The sequence below is a fragment of the Oncorhynchus nerka genome, linkage group LG21, assembly GCF_034236695.1.
Source record: "Oncorhynchus nerka isolate Pitt River linkage group LG21, Oner_Uvic_2.0, whole genome shotgun sequence".
Classification (NCBI taxonomy): Eukaryota; Metazoa; Chordata; class Actinopteri; order Salmoniformes; family Salmonidae; genus Oncorhynchus; species Oncorhynchus nerka.
This window is the reverse complement of record NC_088416.1, coordinates 6,339,434-6,357,886: the sequence shown is the minus strand read 5'-3', so window position 1 is coordinate 6,357,886 and position 18,453 is coordinate 6,339,434. Positions and strand designations below refer to the sequence as shown.

The window sequence follows — 18,453 nt, the reverse complement described above, 5'->3', positions numbered from 1 at the left end:
CGTGTCCAGTCACAGCAGGCCTCTTGGGGCTGGAAGCGCCTGTGTCCTCTCTGTACTGTGAACCATGATGACTTCACTAGCAGGGAGGTCAAAGGGAAGCTGACCACAAAAGCAGAGCTCATCTACATACATAGTGTCGCACATTCTCAGCCTGGGGACAAATTAGATTGGCCCCACGTTTGCATGAATTTTGTACCATGCTGGCAGGAAAAAAAAGTTTCCTCGTAAACTTGAGTGATGCTCGATACCGAAATCAAATGCATGCTTCTCAAAACTGCATCCATCCCAAATCTGTATTCCTGACTGTCAATGCCAAAACTAATGCTGTATCTCTTTCTGTAATTGGCAGTAGAGTACATCTGTAGGGAAAAAAAGAAGCTATTTATGACAAGGCAGACAGACAGAGGGAAGGACAGTTGATCAGAAGCCCCCAGGGACTTAAAGCCTTCCCCAGCTCGGGCCTCTCCTGCCTGGGGCGGTGTTGCGCAGAGGGCCCCTGGGAGAGCTGTCCAGCCAGTCAGTAAAAAGAAAAAAAGGTTACCAGACCATCAGTGCGTGCGCTTGAGTGCGTATACACACACTGCGTGTGTGTGTGTGTGTGGCAACATTTGTCTGTAATGCCCTGTGCTGCCCAGGGCTCTGCAGAGAAATTGTGTTTACAGTGATGCTGCAGGCAGCCCCCTCAGAGTAAACATGGGAGTCAGTAATGGAAGACAGCACCACAGAGGAGGGAGGGGTAGAGAGGAGTAAAATAAAACAGTATGTGAACAGACACCCGCAGCAAGCTCTTCGTCTCCCTCCGCCTCGTCCTCTAAGTGCCGTACAACCATTCATGGTGCGGTTATCTGCATGTTCTGCATTTAACACGGAGGTAAACCACGTCAATAAAAGAGAATAGATAGAGGTGTTGGTTGAAATACCTTCCCTTGGGATGTGAAGACCAGTGGTGGTCAGAGAAAAGCTGCAGGGTCAAGGCACAGAAAGGAAGACTGTAGGCTAACACAGTGGTTCCCCAGACAGCTTGCAGTGACAGCACGCCTCCACTGCCTCACTGGAGGAAAAACGATGCTGGAGAGATATCTACTCAAGGCTCATATTGTTTGTCCCACCCACTCTCTCTTTGGCCCTAAATTAAAGCCCACTGGCAGGTTTCTCCGCAGTCCACAGACCCGGTCGCCGGGGAGTTATTATTTGTATTAAAGGTGACCGCGGGCAGTAAAGGTCCCTAGCGCTCTCCAATCACCACAGCACCTACTCAGTGGCTCAACACCACCACGGCCATATTTCAATAGGGTCAAGCGAACGCCTCTCTGCAGTCCACAGAGCCCATGTAGAAACACAGGTGAACCAATGGATCAGAGTGGAGGAGATTCTCAGAGTAACACACCATCATCAATTCCCTAATGTCAGTGCTCGAGTATAGAGAGAACAGGGGCAGTAACAAAAAGGCTTTTTGGACTGACCCACAGATGGACCCATCATACGGATTTGCGATTCGCTCCATTCTTCCCCAACCTGTTGCAGGGCTCTAACACCGCAAACATTTCTCGCATATGGGCCTAAATATTTGCTGTCGACCTGGAATTTGAATTTCAGCGCACCTAGAACATTTTTGGGATTATAGCTTTAATATTTCAAATATTATTCGTAGCGCTCCTAAATGTATTTGTGTGCGCCTACATTTCTTTCAAGTTAAGCGCACACGTGTGCCTTGTAAAGGTCAGCGTAGAGCCCCGTGTTGAACAGCCTCGCCCATCTCCCACGATGACCTGTGACACTTCATTTCATGGGACCAATTTAGTAACATCAGCTTCTCTATCAAGTTACACGGAGAAACAGGACACATTCCTACTGGGGAACCAGATCTAGCCAAGGAGCCACGGGTAAGACGCAATAAGCAGGGAACTGACCTGTGTGGCGCTTGCCTGCGGAGGAAGAAGAAGCGGGGGCACTGGGGGTGAGCGGGTCGGCGGCAGGGGTCACGGTGAGGCTACTCAGGGCTCCGGCGGGCAGTGGCTGGCCCCTCCTCAGTAGCTGCTTGTGCTCCTGCTGGCGGAAACGCGGGGGCACCTCACGGGGCGGGTAGCGGGGGCCTGAGGACGACAACGGAGGCTGAGGCGGGGTCTGCTGCTGTGGTGTTTGCTGGGTAGTAGGGTGGGCGCGCTTCCCATTGGTTCTGACTGAAGAGGACGAGGAGGGGGGGTGTGAGGCCTGAAGCAGGGTCACACAGGTGGTGGGGTGGTAGAGGGGACCGGGGCTGGGCTTAGCTGGCTCTGGAGGAGGACGCAAACACAACACAGGAAGCAAGGTATTAGCTAATGCTGCACAGCACACATCACTAATCCACTGTACTTTACAAGACAACATTGTTGGTGGAATGAGGTTAGTGTTATATCCCTGATCGAGTGCGACATGAACACACTGATCATTTGAACCGATGTTCACAGGTTGAAACATTAAATTACCTCTAACCTTATAATACATATGGCAAGGTTTTAGTCTCAAAAACGTTACACACCAAATATCTGACACCCGTATAATGGATTGAAAACATTTCCCTTATTTACTAAGGAGAAATCAAGCGAAACGTGGTTAGCATTTCCAAAGTAGCGTCTTAGTAATAACCTTCCCTATGAGCCGGCCTGTGCTTGAACACCACCGACAGACAGCCCAGACAACATGAAAGGGCAAGTTCTCACACACACACTCACCTCTGCCTGGCCCTGTGCATTCTTTGGTCTATTAGTTCCCCAGAGAGAACAGCCCTCTAACCAAGCCTTGCACAGACTGAGTGGTATTAGCAGTCGGTACTAGCAGGACCTACTGGGTCAGCCTACTGTAGCTAAAAGGAGCTTAGCCGAGCCCTCTGGGTGGACAGGCTAAGAGCTAACCGCGAGGGCTGGAGTGGAAAAGGCACAGAGGCTTACGGAAGCACAGGTGTGTGTGTTTGTATGCGCGTGTGTGTGTGTCCCCACACCAAGGCTTATGGAGCACAAGCGTGTGTGAGCATTAAGCAACTGCATTGGAAAGAGGTTAACACCCTACATATCTGACATGGTATGCTCCCTGTTCATGCTGAGCAGAAGAGCACGGCAGCCATATTGTCTCACAACACTTCCTGACCTCAGTGTTGCGCTGAGCTGCTATATCAGTTTGGTGACTGTGAATACTGTTTGTTGAGGTTCTATCCTCCCTAGGTGGCTGCAGGGGACAATTCATAGGCCGGTTTTAAAAACAACTGGCTGGCAGCTATGCCTCAGGGGAGGAGAAAGAAAAGAGAGAAGACAATCACAGACAGCCAAGAGAAGAGCGGGAGCGCGAGAGAGAAAGCGAAGGGATTGGCACAGGAGAGATGCAGATTAGCAGGCAACAGATTAGCAGGGAACAGATGTCACTCTCTCCTGGGAACACGGGAGCCACTGTCAGGACTCGTGCCAAGACACGCATACAAATGCACACAATGACATTCGAGGTCATATCAGTCTGACCAATTAGGACAACTGCAGCTTTTCTGTCATTGGTTCATGTTGACCAAGTTGTGGCTCCAGAGAAATCTAACAGGGTGGGACTGTGTAGAATCCCACACAAAAGAACAGTAGAGGACTGATGTGGCTGACTAGCTGTCCTGCGCTACAGCAGCGTTGGGTTAAAGCGAACACTGCAGGCAGGCCCACGTATTCCCTCTGCCTGCCAATGGCCTGTCCCACTGCCAACACCGTTTCTAGAAAGAGAGCACACCCTCTGCACACGAGCTGTGCAACCCTGTGCCTCTGACACACACACTCTCAATATTCTTCAAATACGCGCAGACACAACCAGGTTCTCGCGCTCACACAAACTGCATACTGATCAACCTCCCTCTCTGGTCAGAGCTGGACCCTCCAGCAGCAGGAGCTAGCTAGCTGGTTGGGAGCTGAGGCAGGCAGTGGGTGACGCACATAACTGATTCAATTCAGCCCCCGCCCGCCTGACGCAGTCACAGCCAATCAGCAGGCAGGGTGCTGCGTCCTCACAACCCACCCCATCCCTCGGCTCTCTCCCTCTCCTTCATCCTACTCTCTCTTGCCTTTCACAATGCCCACCCTCTCCTGTTCCGTTTCTACCTCCGCTCAGCCATTGCATTCTCTCCCTTCAACCTGTCCCTCGCCCGCCCTCCCTCCCTTTCTCTGGTGCCCGCCCTCCCTCCCTTTCTCTGGTGCCCCCCCTCATCCAATTCAGCCTCTCTCATTGTTCACTGCTGCTCTGAATCCATTAGAGGAAGCAGATGGACTGCTGGGCTGTTACTGCTCACACAGAGGCCCAGCAGCCTCTCTCTCACACTATGAATCACAGCTTCTATGACGTAGGGGGGGGGGGGGGTGTACGTTGTGAATGTGGATATCCCACATTATGCGAGTGTGTCGGGGGTTCGGTGTGTGTTCCATTCTCTTCTCCAGTAGCCTCTGTTTATGACAACACGGGTACTTTTACAACACAATGAAATAGCTATTAAAGCACTATGTGGTGTGTGTAAATGATCACAGTTCATCTAGTCTATGTGAAATTGCTGTTATTCCAGCCAACTGGGTAATGTGTAGCCATTTTTGGAATAATCTCGGGAGAGAGTAGGTGTGTGTGTGTGTGTGTGTGAGCATAAGTGGCGGTTACGATGCGATAGGACGTCTCAGCTCAAAACAAAGAGATTGAGCAAAACATTAGTCTTTTCCTTTTTGGGGAAGAGTTCCTTTTTAATCCATAACGGACGCTAAAGTGCTTTGTGGGAGATTTCCGAGGCGAGGGGAAACCAAATCCCTTCACCAGGATGAGAGAAAGCCATATTAAAATGCTGTCTAGTCAAGTACCCTAGCACCATCATTTGTGAGATATTTTTTTTTTTTTTTTTATATATGGGAGATTCACCTGCATATCTGATGGGAGAGATAGCAGGTGATACGTGTGACACTGTCATACACCAAAGACTTGAAGGGGAGATTGAGAGATAGTAGGAACACACAGAGAGCGAGAGGCACAGTAAAGGTAGAGAATGAAATAGGCAATGAATGGAGAATGAGCGAGTCAGAGAATGGTACACAGAATTAGAGGGCGCAAATGAGTGTGAGAGCGAGATGGGGAGCAAACAAACTGCAATACTAGACCCTTTGGGGTTGCTAAAGCCTTAAAAACACTATGATGTTCAAAGGAGAGTCAATTAAATAAACCATTATAATGAGACGCACTGTAAATTCCATTAAACCCTCAATGGAGAATCACTCCTAGCCAAACGTGTAATTATGGCCTCCTGTCCCCCACTCTCAATGGTTAATTACACCGAAAGAGAAGAAAAAGCCTGAACGAAAAGGATGATGGTCAAGAGGGCAGGCCCTGGTGCATAAGGAGCCATTGTGATTGGCTCGGTTATGGAGTGAGCGCGCCTGGCTTTGAAGGGTTCTGGGAATCGCCCAGGTCAGAGGTTAGCTACGTGCTGCCACTGTGTGAGGACACATTTTAATACTGTGTTTACAGCGAGGGAGGGCTGTGTGTGGAACACAAGTGGACGACAGAAGAGCTTTTTCAACCTCCTGTAATTGAGTTACACGACTCTCATTGAAAATCAAACGTTATGAGACTTCATGAAAAAGACGCATCCAAGAAACACGTTGGAAAGACGTGATGTGGCGGAGATTTAACTAAACCGTTTGATGAGGTGTGTGTGTGTTTTAGTGGCCTTGTTTAATGTGCATACAGGGTAGCTGAGAGAACTGACAGTACTAAAGGTTAAGAGGGGCTATAGATTTGAATGGTACTGAAGGAGCAGTAGCTTTGAGTTGGGATGGTTGCTTGTTAAGATACACCCAGACAGTGTCTTGTGAGAGTGCATACCATTGAGGTGGGGGGTCTGAGGTTCCATCTGTCAGTAGTAAACCCTGTAGCGGGTCAGAGACCCCCCCCCACACACAGACTAAAAAGGCACAGCTTTCCACCCCTCACCCTTCCCTGGGTACTAGGCCATCACCATGGAGATAAGCACTGTTCCCATGCCTAATGCACCTCTGCTCTGTGGGCCTCCTGTGACCCCCCCACACACACACTAATGAGCAGAGGGCTCATCTCAGCAGTGTCGACCCATTCTCTCCACACTTTCTACGTGTTTTTGGAGTCTGGTTGATCCATAGAGACTATTCATAGAGATGGCTTGTTAGAATTCACTATGGGTAGATAACACTAAGTCCCACACTTAGATACGATTCAGTCAGTCTTCCCTTATCCATACAGTTTATCCAAAGTAGAAGGTTGCCCAAAGACTGAGCTAAGGTCAGATGTGTATTTTCTACACCTTATGGTGAGGAGAAGGTAAGCTGATCCTAGATATATATGCGCACAAGGACAGCTTCTATCCACGTGCCTTAGGAGTCGGGTGTATACCACCGAGCCAATGCTTCCCACGTAGATATGATGAGTCAGTAAATCCTCGTCAACACACAAAAAAATGGCTGAATGGTGGTTTGGACATGAAGAGGCAGAACCTGAAGCAAAAGACTGCCTCTTCCAGACACACCAGGAAGTCCCTGCACAGCAACACACACCCTCTCCACCATACAAAGAAGCCTCTTCGTTAAACACCATTAACATCAGCAAATACACTTCACTATTAATCTGCCTTTAAATGTGACATGAGCCCTCTCAGCTGTGGTATAACTGGGGGGGGGTATTGAATGGCCTCTTCTGTCTGCAGCGTGTGAGTGATAATCCAACATGAATACATGCAGAAAATCCCCCCCCCCCCCCTTCCCATCTCTTTGTCCCCTCCCTTCACCCCCCCTCTCCACCCCTAATCAACCCCCTCGACTTGACATGCAAGCAAAGAGAAAACAATTATCCTTCGCATCCATAAATCCACGGGACGTAAACCAGGACCCAGTCACTCACTATTAATTTACAGAGTATTTATTAAATGTTGCAGTTCGACACAGGAAGGCGACGGCGCCCCTCCCTCCCGCGGGAAAGTCAATTATCCCCCAATTAGATTGCGATTCAAGAAATACGACTAAAAAGTGTTGACACAATTAATTGAATGTGAAATCGCAAATTAATCCAATATGCATATGACGATGCGATGTCGTCCGGTTTCCCGTGTGGAAATAATGCAGTTCTCCTGTGGCCGCGGTGACGCCGTGTAAATATGTCAGTCGCCGTGGCAATTGGTGGGTCGCCATGGTAGCAGGGCAGGGGGTCTCCCGGGAAGGGGAGAAAACAGCATGGGTAAAGGTGTCCTCATGCTTCCCACCCGAAAACAGTTCGGAAGAGTACGTGCATATAATAATACGACATTGATGTTTTTTTTATTTGGTAAGGTTATTTTGGGGCAGTTCGATGCACAGAATTTTTTCTTCTAGAGGCAAGCCAAAGTCAGTAGCCGATGTCCACGCCCCTTCGTCGGTGATTGGTCAACAGTAGGGATTCAACGAGAGAACTCTTTTTCCTGCACATTTCCTCATTGAGAAATACTGCACCAAACATCATGCTTAGATGTAAAAATTGCACAACTAGGAGCTCTCAGATTAATTGTGGCTATTTTAAGGAAGTGTATACTGGCGACAGCGTCTCAAAATGGACAATGCGTACTACTATTGCCGCTTTTTTCTCTTTTTCAAACGAATGTCTTAAGGGAGTATGCAAGCACATTTGCTCGGGTCGCCTAGCCGACTTCGGCTAGCAGCCAGCCGAACGGAAGCATGCCGACGCCTTAATGGGAAATGTAGATGGAAATTTGACACGCATTACATTTAGTTCCTCAACACTTTAAAAAGGCTGTTGTTCTGATCACACCAGGGCTGGGTAGAGAATGCGTCACGTGTACCCGGGTATTACTGATGGCTTTCGCTCACGAAATCTCGGAAGCCGCCACCTGTTTCCATGAATTGCATTTGCATCACTCTGGGCCAGTTCCGTGTATTCTCATAACTTTTTGAATGTGTGTGTTTACGTGTGCATATAGAACGTTAGTGTGGCAATGGCTTTAAAAGCATATCCTTGCCTGGGAAGTTCCACAATAAGCATTTTCTCCAATTACAGGGAGAACTGGATTGAGAGTCTCCCGGTCCCTGTAGGGATGGGAGAGCTAGGTGTGTGTGTGTGTGTGTGTGGGGGGCATTGTGCATTATTGTGTGTGTGCGCAGCACGATGGGGTTTGATTGTGGGGAATAATCAGCGTTCACCTGCCCTCCATACTAATAGAGGGCTGAGGCGCTCTCATTCTACCCCAACAGGGACTGCCAGGATGGGGGAAGTCTGGTGGCTGGTCCCCCATCTCACTGGAGCTCCACGGCTAATGGGGGGGAACAGGAGTTAATTCCGCAGCGCCTTATCTAATTTTCATACATATGAACGCGCCAGGCTAGATCGATTACCACAAACAAATTGAAATGTGAGAGGAAGGGAGGAGGGAGAGGTGATGAGGGGGGGGGGGGGGGGGGGTGTACAAACTTCTTTGTTCCACGTTATGTTTGAGTGATCATTAATATGGATGAAGAGACATCACAGCTGCATACAGATTTGCCCTCACACACTTAGTGACATGGATGCTAACTGAAGTAAAACAGTCATATGCTACTTAGTGGGCCCTGCAGCAGATTGAGCGGAGAACATTTTCTCTCTTGCTTACTTTGAAAATAGGCTATACGGTGTCCATTTATTAGTTTCAGCTCTACAAGTTCCTTTTTGGTCATATTCTCTGTAGGCTGACGCTTGAACACACTCACCCCACTTCCTTCCTTTCTCCCTCTCAGATTTTACACCTCTGTCATTCGACTTCAAACTAACCTTCTCAGTCTGTTGAAAGACACCCTCCGTCACCCCTCGGCTTAAAATGGTCCCTTCACACTGGGTGACTCACCAACACCAGACAGAGCAGAGTCTACCCTTCCCCCACAGAGATAATGAGACAGACCTAAATGAGGTCAGAGGTCAAGAAAGGGCCATTGACCTCTACACAACGCCAACGGACCAATCCCCAATGGCTATTGGCGAGGGCTGTTAGTTAGCGGTTAGACCGCCTGGTGTGTGTTGGGGCCAATCCCTGGTAACACAAACACACACCTTTTAGAGGGCGAGGTGCTGACCAATGCAACCTGAACAGATGCTCTAATTGGCTTTAGAGTGGACCAAAGCCCTTGCCCCCATCTGTCTAATGCCTGCCTGCAGGGGTTTAACACCTACACGCACTAACAACGACCCCCTGGCTTCTTCACACGCAATGACACAGACTGTTCACACACGCTAGACTCATTCGTTGGCTAAATACAATAGGAAACGTTTGACATGGGGGACCAAGTGGAGCAGCAGTCTAAGGCACTGCATCACCACAGATCCTGGTTCGATCCCGGGCTGTATCACAACCGGCCGCAATTGGGAGTCCAATAGGGCGGCGCACAATTGGCCCAGCGTCGTCCGGGTTAGGGGAGGGTTTGGCCGCCATTGTAAATAAGATTTTGATCTTAATCGACTTGCTTAGTTAAATGGTTAAATTAAATAAAGTTAAAAAACACGCCAAATGGAAACGGACGCAGAAATAGCAAAACATACTTCACATACTACCGATGTGAGCACACATGCTGCTGGGACAGCGTGGAACAAGGTACCGTGAGGCAAGATGCCCCTTAAAGACTGTCGCTCCTGGAACTGACTGAACTCCTTACCCTCCCCATTCATCCCCAAACCCCCCTCTCCCCACTGTTAGGGAGCTCCCACCTGGGTGCCCGCCTCACAAATCATTGGCCAGCACTGCTGATCTCAGAGGAGTAGTCACTGTGCATCAGTGTGTGTTCGAGGACGCTGGACTGACTCGATAGCTGTAGGTTACAGGGGCCCTGCTACTACACAGCCCTTGTCTGTATATATACACACCTTTATGGCTCATATGACCTCCCTTAATCAGAGCTGATTAGGGCCGTGTGGGTCAATAATTTTCAAGTATTTCAAAAAAGAAAACTGTACGGCTATGAGTGGCAGTTAGTCATTCCACTCACCTTTGGTTTTCAGGTCAGCAGCCTAGAAGACACACAGGGAGAGAGAGAGAGAAGTCAACAGCTGTAAATGTGTTGCTTTTGTTCAATGATTAATGTGGAGCTAGCAAAAAGGCACGTCATAAAAGTTGGTCATTAACTAAAACATTAGCGCATTACAGGAAGCAACGTGTGTACTTTTACACAACAGGAAAAGAAACTGTTAAACTCATAATCAAAGTAAACATGAGAAATTATGTTCCCAGTAGATCATTACAATTGCAGGCTGCCAAATTGGATGCAGCCCACAAATCACATAGTCATACAACGAATGGCTAAACATCTCAAATGAAAATCCGATTGAAATGAGTTGAAAATGTAGGGATCTGAGACATTGAGACATACAACTGGCAGTAGGCTATGTGGGCCTGACTAGACATGCAAAGGTAAAACACCTCCGTCTTCAAGAGCAAAACAACCCCACCTGGGAAGACTGCTATAAAGTGCCTTGGCATGGCTGCTGGCTAGTGGAAGTGATAACTACAGACTGTCTAATCTGTCTGAGTGCAAATGTGTATGTTAGCAACTCGATCAATATGGGATTTTTGGGTCCGATTCTAGGGAGGCAAAGGTCACCGATTACCGATATACGTTCCAATGTTGTTGTTTTTTAGGAGGTGGAATGAAAAACTTTTCTTTTTTTTTTTACAGATACTATATTATTATTTAACTAAATATTAAAATTAACATTAAAATAACATTTTATTTGTGGTTTATATAACCACCAAAAAGCCACTATATCCTCTATGAATACAAAAGTAATTACAAAAACACTTGTTCAGTTGACCGTAGGTACAACTTAAGCACCATAAGCACATTAATAAAAAAGGCTGAAAGTTCCCAATGTCGCCACTAGATGTCAGCATTTGAATTGAGTTGATTCCCTACAGTGCTTTACAACAGGTAAGTAAAGAAACACTATGGCAACCTCGCAAAGCACACGCTAGCTGTACATTATAAAAATGTTTTCTTACTGAAACCATAGTGAATTATACTGTTATTCAATACAATAATGTATGTATTTGGCTATATATTTCAACTGCAAATGGCAAGCGCTAATGACTGAAAACGCTCATGCAGGAAAATGCTTGCCGCACTGGTTTTAGTCACACATGTTCACTTCGGCGTCAGTCCAGTGTTTGCGCATATGTAGCACAGATTGCTAGCTAGAAGAACTACATAAGTAGCGCAGACTGCTAGCTAACTAGCTAGGCTAACTACCGTGCTGGCTAGCTAGCTAAGTGAGCATACGATGAGGACAGGGCTCCTTGCTTGGTAAAGGGTACTTTGATTATTTACTCATTTAAATACACTGTCGCTGGCTGTGGAAAGCCATCATGCCCACTCTCTCGCGTCCTGGCGGGCTGAAGGATGTTCAAGGAGCAGCTCTTAGAGCGCCCTCTTCGGGCAAACATTGAAAACGTTCCTTCTACGTATATAATATCAGCGCATTTGTCCGATAATAAATCGGTCAACCGATTTATCTGTCGGGCTCTAGTGTATGTTTGTGCATATCATTGTGTTTGTATATGCCTGTGTGTACAATTGTAGGACTGTGCGAATGGCGTGTGTCTATGTGCGACAGCAACATCTCCTTGGTTACCAGAGCCAGGCTAGTGTTTCCAACAGAGCAGTGTGTGTAGCTACCGTGCCAGCTCTAATCGGTCTTTAAATAGAGTCTATACACCTGGCAGTGAGCTGCCTACAGGGTTACGGGCTCTAGGATAATCCACGAGGATAAACTAGCGAGGTACTCCCACACTCAGTCATATAGGGACTATACTGAACACACCTACCTGGGGAATAGAGGTGAATGAAGGAGAAGGGGGAGGGAGAAGGTGTAGACTGATGGAGACATTTTTCAGAAGGAGGTACTCGGTTTGAGGAGAGCGCGAGACAGAGAGACAGATTACACACACAACTCACCTGTTTCTGAGCAGCTTCCTTCTTGGTCTTTTCTTGCTTTTTATTTTCTTCCATCAAATGGTTCTCTCTCGTGTTGTTAGCGTCTCTCAGCTGCAAACAGAAAGGGAGAGGTTTTCAGAACAGGGCAGAGAGGAGCAGCAGGCTTTACGTTCAGAAACCTAGTGCTACAATTTCCCTTTCATCTGCTTAGAGGTCAATGTCAGAGCTAGCAAACTTTTTCCAGAGAAGACCTTCAGATGCCAAGCACATTCAGCATTGCAGAAGTAACACATTGATTTGCTTCTTAAATGCAATTTCCTTCATGGCTAGAGAGAGATTGGGGGTGGGGGGGAACAACAGAGAGACACCCGGAAACTGACAGGGGGGGGGTAGAAAAAATAGGAAAGAATGAGAAAAGAACCAACTCAAAGCCTTTCCCAAAGTCTGTCTCCAGTGGTCTGCCAGGCAGCCAAAGGAGAGACCAGATAGCTGGAGAGCCAGCGAGAGAAAGTGGTTTATTTAAGCCTTAATTTGTTTTGGCTGAAGTTTGGTGACGGTTCCTGGAAACTATTAAAGGTATGAAGAGAGGACTGGGGAGCCTGTGTGTGTGTGTGTGTGTACGTATGTGTGTTTGTGTGTCTAAAGCCTGCTAATGCAGGTTAGCTATTCCAATCTGGTCAGTGGTGCCAGCTAAGTATGTGCCACTCACTGTGGACATTCTGGTTATTATCTGGTCAATAGGGAAACTCAAGTGTGGGCAATTCTAGACAGCTTCCAACTGCCTGGTTGTTCCTCTCACTGCAAATCCAGCATACTATCGTGGGACTCTGGGATCTCACTGTACTCTTCAACTCCCTCCACACACACACAATCGGCCATTGTGCTCTGTCCTCAGGAATACGAAGGGCATAAACAAACGTTTTTTATCAGTGCCTGAGTGACTGACACACACAGGAGCTGACCGGAGTTCCTCCAGCCTCAGTGTCTGCAGACAGTGTCCATAGGGGCCTGCATATGAATACATTGATGAATTATCATAATAATGAACGGAGAGTAATGACAGGCCCGTCTCCCGGTGTGTTGCCTGTTGGTAGGGGAATGGAACTGTCAATCAAAGTGACAGGCAGAGGCAGGCTAAGAGTGAGTAATGGTGGGGAGGAATGTCCACAGGGACAGCCATGTTCTGACACAGAGAGAGTGAGGGGCCTGTTGCCTCAAGTTAAGGGCAACCAGTGAACAAACACCATTGTAAATACAACTTGTTTATTTATTTTCCCTTTTGTACATCATTACAACACTGTATATAGACATCTGAAATGTCTATTCTTTTGGAACTGTAATGTGTAATGTTTACTGTAAATATGTTATTGTTTATTTCACTTTTGTTTATTATCTATTTCACTTGCTTTGGCAATGTACACATGTTTCCCCATGCCAATAAAGCCCCTTAAATGAAATGGAGAGAGTGCAAGAGAGGGAGACAGACAAGAGATTGCGAGAGAAAGAAATTGGCAGGCATGGCCATTAACAACTGTCAATCTACAGTACAGCTAGTGTACTGCTTAACAGTAGGGAATACTGAAAGAGGACGAATACAGCTGTAATGACTGAAGGAAGACAGTACAACTCACTATCAAACACATTCATTTTTAGGGGGAACTGTGTGTGTGGTGCACTAGTATCTAATCAGGCAGAAAGGCCGGTTGGTTCTCTGCCTGGTAATAAGTAGAAGCTCAATAGTGTCTCCTCTCTCAGATCTGCCTATTAACCAGACCAGCGCTCCTGCAGGGCGCTAACAATCCAACAACCCCATAGGCTACCACTCCCCCTTCACCCGCCCCCTACTACCCCCTCGACCAATCACAATGCCCCGTCAGTCTAACTAGCATCTCACCCCACCATCCCCCCTGCTCTAATATTCCTTGGCACCAGTCCAAAAAGTAGGAAGGGAGGGGGGCAGGCTAGCTGGCACTGTTCTGAATGTTGAAATCACCCTCGGAATAGAAAGGGGTGGAAGGAGGGGGAAGGGGACATTGGATCGGGACATAAAAATATCCGGCGGAACCCTTTGTGTGCTGGAATTTTCAGAAAGAGAGCCTCCGACTCAGTCCATCTACTGCTTCGTGACTACTAGCCTACCGCCGTCCTAGCTGTTAACATGGGATCTCCCATACAGCCCATCTGGTGGGCCAGCTCATGACGGAGGAGACGAAAGGGGGAAGGGTTATGACAATAATAGTACAGCGCTCGTATTTATTTATTGACCTCATATTCCTAGATAATACACGGTTAAGGAAACTGATAAAGGATGATGGTCGGTCTATTTTGGTAGCAGGCTAGTAGAGGTTGACCTAACACACCACGCGGTACAGTACAACCACCTGGCTGGTCCTGTATCCAAGATCATAACAAGCCATTGTTCACTGCTGTGCCCCACTCATCCATAGGAGCAGCATTGGAAATCGAAACTTAATTTATTGATGTGCAGCCTATATTTTGGGTAATTACAGGACTCGTCTGTAAAAGAGACCGTGGTCTCAGCATGACTTCCGGTCAAACTAAAAGGTTAAATAAAACATTTAGCTTATGTAGGCTATTCCCAAATATCATGCCACAGATATCCATTTCTGCACCGCAGCTCAGACCAAATGAAAATAATTTATTGTTATTGTGCCGAATGTCCACTAATGTCCGTCATAGAAATAGATTCAATAGAACAGGCATCCCCATTCAAGTCTATGTTCTACTCGTCTGGTCTGAGCCAGAGATTTAACATGACAGCACAGTGCCAGTGCTCTGTCCCTAACAGAGTCTTAGTGTTGTAAATGTCTCACACTAAACCCAAAGTAGTTGCCGTTCAATCTAAACCCTAGAAAGCACAGTACAATTTGAAGACTTAACTAGCAGCTGGGCCTAATACGAAAAGAGCCAAAAAAGCAGCATAATTGTGCCGACTAAGACAGAGACAGCACTGTCTTCAGCTACGACGCTGAAGCAACTGCTCTGGCTGCCCCAGGAGTTCCTCCTCACAGAAGTTCCCTCCAGAGACAGGACAGAGTCACAAGGGGTGGTGGTGAGCATGGTGCCCTGCTTCTCACTTCTAATTACCCTCAAGGGAGCCAGGTGAGAGGAAGAAAACGAGAAAAGCAAAAGGGGATGAGAGAATGAAAAGCGAGAAAGAGAAATGTACAGTATAGATGATCAAATAGCATTGTTGTCCAATGACAGAACAAGATAGAGAGATAGCAATGCAGACAGAGGGGGCACCAGTTCAGGGGAAATGATAAGGGCAGTGTGACTGTGCCCTTGTGTCCCCACTGAGCTGCTGACACCGTCACCCCCAGAGTCAGGCTGACACGTAACTTGATCCCCAGCCAACCCAACACCTGCCTGGCAGAGGCACCCCACACAGCGAGCGACAAGCTGACATACTCTGGTGAAGCAGCGCTCTCTGAACCTGCCTGGCACTCCAGTCTAGTAAGTCTATACAGTGTCATATGCCTGTGTTGGATACTGTGGAAGACCTATAGCCTAGATACATGTATATCGCCCTTCCCCATGTTTTTGGATTACACTCTTCGCATATACAGATGGATTTGTTGTGCCGCTTTATAGCACACGTCTAACAATTGTGTATGGATAAAAATAGTAGCAGAGTTGAGCATTCAAGGGCGTCGCATTGCAAAGGTCTCCTTCCATCTGTGTGCCGCATATAAACTCTGCATGACCAGAATCAAAGCAGACAGAAAGCATAACAGGGAGGAAAGACTTATATGGTCTGTGAGGATCCTGCTACACAAAAATAGCAGCGCTTGTTAAGAGGGATTAACTGGTGTGTGTGTGTGTGTGTGTGTGTGTGTGTGTGTGTGTGTGTGTGTGTGTGTGAGAGAGAGACGCACAGCGGCACAGGGAGTCTGAGACACGTTCACAGAGAGATGCGGGAGCTGCTGCTCACACCGGGGAGGAAGAGTGGAAAACCGGAGGATGAAAAGACAGGCAGAGCAACACCAATTAAGAACGACAGCCGTCGGGAGAGGGCGATAGGAGAAGAGAGCAGAGAGGGAGAGAGGAGAGCATCTGTGAAGGGAGAGCGAAAGCTCACTGTGGAGCAGAGGAAAAACACAGCAAGATAGAGGAAGGCGAGAAAGAGAGATATGGAGAAAAGAGAAGCTTAATTATATCCACGCACCTTGGGTGAGCAAGCAAGGAGGAGAGCCTGAGGAGAAGAGGGGGCGAGAGTGCGTGCGAGAGAGAGAGAGAGAGTGAGGGCGAGAGAGCCCGGCTCAGGCTGTAGGGCAGTGTGCAGAGCAGAACTAGACGTCCCTGACACAGAGACAAGGTTGCCACGATGGCCGCAAGGCAAACAGTGCTGCGGCGTGCTCCGGAGCCCTTCCGGCTAACACTGCCACTGTACGAACGAACAACGGAGCAAAGCCATGGAGGATGAGGAAGGGAAGACAGGGGGGTGAAGCCACCACAGTCTCCATCCCCCTTCCTTTTGCTTTCCTGCAGCCAGGCATTAGGAAAGCCACAGCTCTTCCTGAGCCCTTTCACATGGCCATTATCCAGGGCGGCTACCCACAACCTGGCTGGAGAGTAGTAAATAAACAGCCACTATTAAAGAATGAGGAGACTAACGTAGTCTTAGGCTGTGTCCAAATTGGCACCCCATTCCCTATATAGTGCACTGCTTTTGGCAAGAGCCCCTACTCCCTATAAAGTGCACAGCTTTTGACCAGCTCTGGCATGAGCCTTCGTTTAGTTTGGCTTACACTTCTAAATGAATGATATGTACCCATTGATTCTTGAGAAATATACTTATAAATGCCTCATGCCCGTAGTTTAACTGTCGTACCACATCAGAACCAAAAATAAGCTTGTTTTAATTCAATGTTTGTAAACAAGTAAATGTCATGGGTGGTCAGTCCTTGCATCCATAGCTCGGTCTATGAATTTGAGGGTGGTTACATTTCTCCAGCCCCATCCCTCAGATTTTTACAGACACCAGGGTGGGGAGTTGGCTTTGTTATTGTTTCAACGGCTCATTGCGGCTTTAATGCTGATGGACGGGAAAACACACCTGTAAATTCCCCAACTGAAGTAATAAAAACAGTGTGTCAATCTCAGTTTTGGAGCATTCTGCTCATTCCAGGCACCAGTGCCCTGCTGCTTTAAAGCCAGGTGGAGATCAACATGTGGAAATATGCCGCCTGCCCTTATGAGTGGGAACAAACCGCTATCTCAACTATGCTGCTGGGCTGACTCAATGAATGGAAAAGAGGGGGGTGGTTTTCATACTCTTGGTTGCTGGCTGCCGGCGAGAGCCCAACGGAAAGCTAAGAATAAAATTCCTTTGAAGTTTTCTTTTAGAAATTATTAGACGTCAATGTCTTCGCTAGCTGCTTCCTCGCCAAAGTCAACAGGGAACTTATGTTCTGGCAGTTCATTAGGTAAAGAACTCCAACTAAGTTGATAAAAAAAGCTTCTGTTGTGCCGAAGGCATATAGACTAGACTATCGGGGATACTGCAGTGTATAGAGAAGGCATGGGGAGTCCGTCAGTTTCTAGACTTTTATTATTTTATTTATTTAACTAGACAAGTCCGTTAAGAATACATTCTTATTTACGATGACGGCCTACTCGGGCCAGGCCCTCCCCTAACCCGCACGACGCTGGGCCAATTATGTGCCACCCTATGGGACTCTCGATCACGGCCGGTTGTGATACAGCCTGGGATCGAACCAGGATCTGCGGTGACGCCTTAGACCACTGCGCCACTCGGGAGCCTAAAGGACAAGGCTGTCAATGGCTGTGTTAAGACAGGCAGGCCAATTCTAATATTTTTCCCCACTAATTGGTCTTTTCACATCAGATCTTTTTCGAAGCTGATCCGATTGGTCAGAAGGAGAGATAATATCAGAATTGGGCTGCCTGTCTAAAAACAGCCAGAGAAATGTGGATTGTGGACCGTGACGCCGACAATAAGGAAAAGTAACCTTTTTTCTTAGGCTGAGAAGAGTTACATGACCATAACGGTAATTGAGAAAAGCTCTCAGTAGAGCACTGTACTCTGATAACCTGTACTTCAGCTGGGTTGACAAGCCACATAGGCCACTGGAGAGGTGAGAGAAAAGTGGGTCTATTTGTGAGACAGTCATTCTACTGCAACTCAAGATAGAGTGGAACATTGGCTGGTTGACAACAGTGCTGGAGCAACCTTAACCTTAACAACTTCAGCTTTTGTTAATGATATGCTGTTTTTATTACTTCATCAAGATAACTATACAGATCAAGATGTTTATCAGGACCAAGACGAATGTAAACTAAAGCTGCAAAGCGAAGACTAGTATCTACTAACTAGGCATTGGACTGCCTTGTTCCAGTACTACTATAGTCTAATAAAACTGTCAAAGCGTCGAGGACTCAACGAAATGAAACCGACAGAAGAAAAAGGCAAACAGTTGGTCTCCTGAATGGAGCCAGTTGACTACATTCCCTCAAGGTTGCT

At 47.4% G+C, this 18,453-nt stretch overlaps 1 protein-coding gene across 1 annotated transcript in view; it reads right to left on the bottom strand.

Annotated features, from left to right (window-relative positions):
• LOC115103718 (trinucleotide repeat-containing gene 6C protein-like) overlaps positions 1-18,453 on the bottom strand; it is a 65,894-nt gene that overhangs the window by 42,695 nt on the left and 4,746 nt on the right. Inside the window, 3 exon segments of the mRNA XM_029624600.2 lie at positions 1,911-2,273; positions 10,005-10,026; positions 11,967-12,056. Coding sequence (XP_029480460.2) covers positions 1,911-2,273; positions 10,005-10,026; positions 11,967-12,020 — 439 coding nt within the window. The 5' untranslated portion in view covers positions 12,021-12,056.